General features: G+C 39.7%; 1 protein-coding gene across 4 annotated transcripts in view; it reads left to right on the forward strand.

Moving 5' to 3' along the window:
* Nucleotides 1-7,886, forward strand: part of Fndc3a (fibronectin type III domain containing 3A) — a 159,477-nt gene that overhangs the window by 19,580 nt on the left and 132,011 nt on the right. For all 4 annotated transcript variants that reach the window (XM_028754218.1, XM_028754215.1, XM_028754217.1 and 1 more), the window contains exon 2: nucleotides 1,704-1,841. In XM_028754218.1, the coding sequence (XP_028610051.1) occupies nucleotides 1,743-1,841 (99 nt within the window). In that variant the 5' untranslated portion in view covers nucleotides 1,704-1,742. The remainder of the gene's footprint in view (nucleotides 1-1,703; nucleotides 1,842-7,886) is intronic.

The following is a 7,886-nucleotide window of genomic DNA, read 5'->3' on the forward strand; positions in this document are numbered from 1 at the left end:
GTGGTGGGGTGGGTCTGCACATGTGTGCAGTTGTACTTGTTCATGAGTATGCAACTGGGAGCCGGAGGCTGGTGTCCAGTGTCCTACCTTACCATACCTTATCTCTTGACCTTAGGTTTTGAGAGAGGATCTCTTACTGAACCTGAACTAGCTGTATTTGCCAGTACGTACGTACGTACGTACACACACACACACACACACACACACACACATACACACACACAAACACACACGTGCAAAAAGGAAAAGGAAAGAGAAATGAGGGCAGTGAATGTGCTTGTGGCCTCGGGGACCCAGGGTACCACAGCAGAGGAGGGTTGTTGTCTAGCCTGGACGACACTGAGAGGCCGTCTATTGATGAAATAAAAGTTCATTGCTATTATAACGAGAAGGGGAGGGAGGAGTGAAGGAAGAAAAAGAATGAGGAAGCAGGGAACAAAAGTGAAGTACTTACTCTCTTAACTTGTGAATTTACTTCCTGGACTTGTTTGCTCTTGTATAATAATTGTGAGACTTGGCAAAAGTCAAATAACACAAAGATTTTTTGCCACCTTAAAATTTTTATAAATTCCACAGAGAAATTATTTGATAATGAATCAAAGTATTGAGTTTCATCAGTCTTTAAGTAATTTAGTAATGCACATTATGGCAGGAGTTAATTTGTTCATATGCATGTGTATGTAGTATAGACACTATGTTTAACTGGTGTGCCTTTTCATGAGACAGCTGATAATACTCACTGCTCTCTATTAGTGTTTTTAGTATGAAATCATCAATAAGTACCTATGTTGAATGCATTTTTAAAAGCTTCAGCAGTTTCTAATATATCTAAAAAAATTTGTTTTCAAGTTGAATCAACTTTTATGGGAGTTTCTGTGAAGATTCAACATTTAAAATAATATGAATATCATCTTTGAAAATTAATGTCTTGCCCTTTGGCATTGAATTGGTGAATGTGACGAGCATACAAAAATGATTCCATAAATCTCAGCATAGACTTAGTAGCATGTATGACTGTGTTCACTTTGCTCTGTTTGGTGTTTATTGGTTCATGCAGTGTAAACTAATCCTCTACCATCCCACCTTTCTGTATGAGTATTAGCACATCCTTTCTTTAACAACAGATTCATTTTGCTGTACAGTTGTTCTCACTTAGAGCAGATGAATGGATACTGGAAGAGCTTAAAACTTAAAACTTGAAGGCTCCTGCCCTGATCCTGAATAACCCCCGCCCCCGAACTCTGTTGCTTTGTGTGAGGATTCAGTAGAAAATCATGATTCTTTTTGTATAGTGCCTCAGGGCAACCAGGATGATTAGGAAGATTGAGCCTTTGTAATTTTACCTTGTCAGCTCATAGAAAAATGTCACAGGTAGAGTTCAACCATTGTAGTTTGATGTCTCTCTCAGGGTGTAGATTAAATAGTGATGGCTAAATGAAATAATCCTTATCTAGGAATGGAAAATGGAGATGCAGACATTAGTGTAAATACAGTTTCTGGTATTAGCATTAGGTTGAGTATAACTAATGTTACCTTGGTTATGTTATATGAAATACATTTTCTCAAGTAATTGATTGAAAAAAGTAGTCAGGAGATCTTTTGGTTTTCCTGGACAGTTTGTTTGTTAGTGAGGCAATTCCTGATTGTATTCTAATGTGGTATCTGGATGTATACTTCAGTGGTTTTATGTTTTTGTTTTGCAGAGTTGGAGGGTTTTCTGGTGTATTGATGCCTTATCCATAATGGCAGAACATCCGCCTTTGCTAGACACAGCCCAGATTTTAAGTAGCGACATCTCTCTTCTGTCTGCCCCTATTGTAAGTGCAGATGGAACACAACAGGTAAGGAAACAGAAATGTATTTTACCTCATGCCTTGTAATTATGGTTTTTTTAACCTAAGGGACTGCTGTCTTTGCTATTGAATAACCAGTGGAAGTAGGCATGTGTTCTTGCTTTTTCTGTCCTGTGTAAACATGACGAGAAAAGTTTTTTCTTGGTTTTTGTTTTCATGTGTGTTCACACACCTTCTTAAGCTTCACCTTCTTTTTGCTGACTTGCTTTTCAGGATCAGATGGAAGCCTCCTAAGGTTTTATCTTCCCCCACACTGATCACAGGTGTGGCAGATCCTTATGTACTTTCATGAGTCTCTGATAGATTTCTGTTAACATTAGTTGCCTGAGGCCAGTTACTGACTTCAGTATGAATCTATTAATCAGTTAATCACAGTACATTGCCCTAGTTGCCATAACTGTATTCTGTTGTGGGGAAGACACAGTACCAGGCTGAGCCATAACCAAAGACATAGGCCTTGTTTTTCTTCTCTCAAAAAAGGAGATTTCATTGGTAAACTTCTGTAGAATCTGAGGCTGTGAATAGCAGCAGTGGTGCAAATGGCTGTTGAGAACAACACACTCTTAAAACATTAATCTGGGGCGGTGGTCCAGTAGCTGTGGTAGAATATATAAAACCACACAGCACAAGCTGGAGAGATGATTTAGAGCACTTACTTGCTTTTCTTGAAGAGGACCCAGGTTCAGTTCCCACCATTCCACATAGTGGCTTGCAACTGTCCTTAGTTCCAGGATTATGGAGTGTCCGGGGCTCTGGAGATATCAGGCACACACACACAGTGCACTTACATATACGCAGGCAAAACACTCATTTGAATAAAATTAAATCTTAAAAAACTGTACAGAAGATAATAATTGAAGGTAGACAGACAATAATGTTGACAGTGTATGTTCTTAATATTGGTTCAAAACCTGACTAAATCAAAGCTTGTCTTCGAGGTGAGACATCAGTACAAGCCTGGAGAGAGCACACTGGACCACTACAGACAGAGGAGAGCACATGTGCAGGAATGGTGTGGGAATTCCACGGCAACAGATACTTTCTTCTGTTGTCTTTACTTTCTCAGTTTGATGTTTTCCCTTGTATCTCTTGGGATCAAATTAACTTTCTTATATTTGGCTATTAAGATTAGCTATCCCCTCCAGAATGCTTCTGTCTACTTCTGTGTCATATTGGCTGTAGTGGGCTTGGCTTACGGATTATAGAAGACTCTTTTGACATATAGTGTAGCTTTTACAGAAACAGTGACAGACATTTCTTATCCCTGCCATGGTTACTGTACCTGTTTTAGTTTTGCCTTCTTACTAATAAGTTTTTTTTTTTTTTTTTGAGACAGGGTCTCACTGTGTAGCTTGGACTGCCCTAGAACTTACTATGTAGAGCAGGCCATCTTCAAATTCACAGAGATCTCTCAGCCTCTGTCTCCCAAGTGCTGGAATTGAAGGTGTGACAACTACACCCAGTTATTAATAGATTGTGCATTTGTTTAATAATTTTATTCATTTGAAATTGTAATATAGACACATCATTTCCCCCTTTCCTTTCCTTCCACACATTCCTCATCCCTCTTGCTGTCTTTAAAATTCATGCCTTTTATTGTTAAATGTGTGAAACTACACACACAGACACACACATGCACACACGCTGATCAGTCTGTATTGTGGTGTCTGTATGTATATGATTTCAGGGCTGATGGACTGACCACTTGATATTGGATAACGGATTGGGGAACTCTTCATGGAGAAGACTATCCCCTCAGTCTAGGACTTCCCAGTCCTTACCCATCGATCTTTGGCTAGGGGGAGGACCCTCCTGCTTTCCCCGTGCTGTGTGATCATGTTCATTGATTGATGTCATCATTGTTAGGGTCCTGTTTAGGTAGCCTCATTGATGTGACTTGATGAATGTAGTCTCCCTTGCGTCTCTAGGTGACACACTCTCACAACAACCTTCCTATTTCTGGCTCTTATCCCTCCTCTACCCCCTTTTTTACATAATGATCCCTGAGTGTTAAGTCAAGGAGTTGTGCTCTGAGATTTATCAGTTGGGAATGGGTATCACATGATTAATCTCTTATTCTCTGCATTTTGATCTGTGTGGTTTTATGTAATAGTCTCTTTGACGAAGTTTTTGTTTTGTTTTGTTTTGTTTTTAAATGCAGTATTAGGCTTGTAGGAAACATTGAGTGACTATATGGAGAATTCTAATATACCACCTCCTCAGTGGTTTCCTCCATTATCACATTACTGTTAAATATTAATATATAAATTACAACCAAAATGATATCACTAGATAATGTAATCTAATGAGCCACTGTCTTATCTGCAGTCCTTCAGCTACCAAAACATCATAATTTGGTGAATGCCAGTGTTAAGCTTTATGCTCAATGTTCTTTAGCCCTGTGAGTTTTGACATGTATATACAGTGTACTTATATTATCATATATGGAGTAGCTTCCCAACTGCAAAAGGCCCCGTGTTTTCTCTGTTCATCTCTCTTTCACTGTCCTTGGAGGTTTGGCAGCTATTGGTTTTCCTCCTGTCTTTTGTACTTTTATCTCTCCTGGATGCCATGTAATTGAATTCACAGTGTGGGTTTTTTAGATTGGTTACTCTGACTTCACAATATAGTCTGGACAGTTTCTTGTCATGGTTTAATAGACCTTTTCTGCTTTATTATTGTGTAACACCCCATTGTGTGGATTTCTAGACTAGGTCATTTGTCTAGTCTTCTTTTGAAACCTACTTCATTTATTTTGAGTTTTGGACACTTAAGTGACCTTTAAACCTAAACCTTCTGGTGCAGAGTTTGGGGTGAATCTCAGCTTCACCTCATGGAGTGCACAGTAAGAGAATGACTTTGGGTCACATCATAAAGCAATATTTAGTTTTGTAGGATGCTACAAACTGTGTTCCAAAGTGTGTGCTTTAGGTTAGATCTGAGATATCCTCAGTGGTAGAGGGAGCCAAACGTGTAGGAGTGACTAATGCTGTTGGAACTCCACATTTGCTCAATTTTGGGGAATGTGAGCATCACAGGAGGGATGCCCAGCTCTGTACATATTGTCAGTGTCAGGGACTGTCAGATAGCTTGGTTTCAAATGTAGCTCAGCAGCTTTCTATTTTAAATTTATCTTCTCTGACTTCTTTGCATTTGTCTTCTAAATGGATTGAATATATTTAAGATGTTGCTTAAGATAATTTTGGGCTGGGCTGGTATGCAGCTTGATAAATCATGTGCTTAGCCTGTGGTAGGCCCTGGATTTGACCCCCAGCACTACAATTAGAAGTAAAACTGCTCAGCAGGCTCTATGGAGAGTCTTGATCGTAAGTGTCTCCATTTAGTCAGTCTCTTTTACTGTTTTCTAGGTGTCCCATCTGATCTGTGCCCACAGGCTAAGAGATAACACACAGATGCTTATACATTAGCTGAAGCTTTTTATTATTTGTGTTTCCCAAAGAAAGAAGGCTGACAGGAATGAGATAGTGGCATGGGCTACAAGGAAGCCTGAGCTGAGAGCTTCCCTGGAAGGGGCTCCATGAAAGACAGGGCAAGACAAGCAGGATTGGCTAGTCCTAATATGCCAGTAGGCTTTAAGAAGGAGGGGTGTTTCTTAGTTACTTGGTCTTTCTCCCCACCCCCGATTTAGAAAATGGGAAATATGTTCTGGGTAGGTGATTGAGGCTGTAAAGTTGGGACTAGTTGATTTGGTATAAGGGTTGCTCCTGCCATGTCCTTTATTATCCTTGAGAATTGTCTGTCTCTTTGAGAGTCAGTCTGTTACATGTAAGTGAAAATGTTTAAGGGCATAAAGCTGGGGAAGTAGTAAACAGAGAACCTGAGTGAAGGTCAAATGATGATAAATTGTGAAATATTAAGTAGGTAATTAATAAACAAAGTCAGGAGAGAATGAGAGGATAAAATTCCCCAGGCATTTCATTTGAATCTTTTCGTAGGGACAGCAGGAGCATTCACTGAGACAGGTCTCACAGTCAGGAAAAGGAAGATAATATTATGGCTATAAATATCCTTTTAAATAGTAAGTCAGAAGTTTTGTTGTTCATGCCGTGTGTCCACCACAGGTTAACTGTGGCTCTGCCTGAATTGTCTTCACTTGAGAACCATCTTTGAAGGTTGTTGCTGGTCACATTCAAATATAGGCTGACCTCCAATCACATTTGACTGTTCACCAGTGAGCTGGCATACTCTTACTTTAGGGCCCGGTCCTATTCATTTAGTAAAAAGAGTCCTCTACAGCAGAGAGAACAGACGTACCAGTAGATTAAGGATTTAAGGGAGTATGAGAAGGTTTCAAAGGATTTTCAGGATTTGGGGCATGTGTCAGCAGAGGCAGTAAATATGAACAAGACTACCGGCCCTTGCCATGGGCCAGGCTGAGTCACACCCTATCTATTATTTCCTTCATTCTTACCAAAGTCTTAAGAAACAGAATGAACATTTCCATTTTTTAGAAACTACAAATTACAGTGATGTTTAGTTGTAGGTTACTGAGTAAAGTCATGTAGCTTCTAAAAGGCTTGACTGTACGATTTCTACTCATACACCATGTTTTAGTTGCCATAAAAATAAGATTAACAGGCTAGAGTCATGAAAGATGTAACTTGAGTCAAAGATCTAAAATTGTCAAGATATTAGAGGTAGTAAAGCCATAGGAATATGTGGCATTATTTGTAATGAAGGAATTTATACTTGGCATGCATATAGGGGAAGTATTAGTAACCAGTGATATAGCACCCAAATCAGAACTTCTGACTCTACTTGGATATGTGGGAGCTGCTTGAAGCTGCCTGTGTACCGTGTTCTTTAGCTTTTTTTTCCTGTGGACTTTGGTGGGTTTCTTGCTTTCCTGTTTGTTATCACCACAGGCAGTTGCAGTGTCAGCCATCTGCCACTGTTTTAGACAAACATGCAGTAACGCAGTGCTGCTGGCCCCATGACCATGGTTTCCAGGGAACTGCTAGCTAAGTCTGAGATAATGACATTTCTTTGGGGATAAAATGTCTATGGTGCTCCATCATTCTCCTCCCTCCAGTGGCTGTTGTGATTTTTAAGCCTGTTCAGTTTCAAGGCTACCAAGAAGCTGAGAATAGGGAGAAAAGAAGAATCCAGCTTGAAGTGGTTCAGAGCCCACTGTTCTCACCAGAATCCAGATGTTTGCTTGAGAAGAGAAAATTAAAAACAGCAGTAAAGACAAGTAGGGACATTTCCTTTCTTCTGCCCTTATACCACCTAAACAAACCTAAAAGTTGCATTTCTGAGACAACTATTCACTATGCTATTGCTGTTTTAACTCCATGATGGTTATGTGTAGTTAAATGGGAAATAAGATTTACTAGTAACTGGCATTCAGATATGAGAACTTTAGAAAGTGATCAGACTTTACATTTTTACAAGTTGTAAGTTAAATTATGCACATTAAAAACAGATAACTTATGTGACAAGCTATACCCATTTAGTGAACCTTAGGGTTCAGATTCCTGAGACATTAAAGTAAAAGCTCACACCTCTGTGTCGCAGAACCCTACTGCAGACCCTGGACCACAGATTTCACAGCAGCTGAACTTGTCTTCTCCTTGCTTTGTAGCTTAAAATAGCTCTTGTTTAAGCCTTCCTTAGAAGCTCTCAGACAATTAGAATTTAAACATTAAGCCAGAATCCTAGTTTCCACTGGTTTATTTCTTTTCTGAGTCTACACCATGCTGCTTTCGATGATGCTTCATGAGAAAATAATACCTTGTTTAAAAAAACAAAACCCCCCAAACTCCATTATCAGATGTGGAGAGAAATCATGAGGACCTAAGTTCAGTGCCCCCAAATCTATGTTTGTTTGATGTTTTAGCCTGATATAGTGGCATACACTTGTAATTCCAGTGCTGGGAAAGAGAGATGAGGAGACACATGGGCTGTCACACAGTCTGTCAAACTGGTCTGCCAGCCTAGCTGAGTTCTAGGGTTGTGGAGATTGTCCTTCCTTCCTTCCTTCCTTCCTTCCTTCCTTCCTTCCTTCCTTCC

This window comes from Grammomys surdaster, unplaced genomic scaffold (assembly GCF_004785775.1).
Source record: "Grammomys surdaster isolate TR1022 unplaced genomic scaffold, NIH_TR_1.0 125985, whole genome shotgun sequence".
NCBI classification, from domain to species: Eukaryota; Metazoa; Chordata; class Mammalia; order Rodentia; family Muridae; genus Grammomys; species Grammomys surdaster.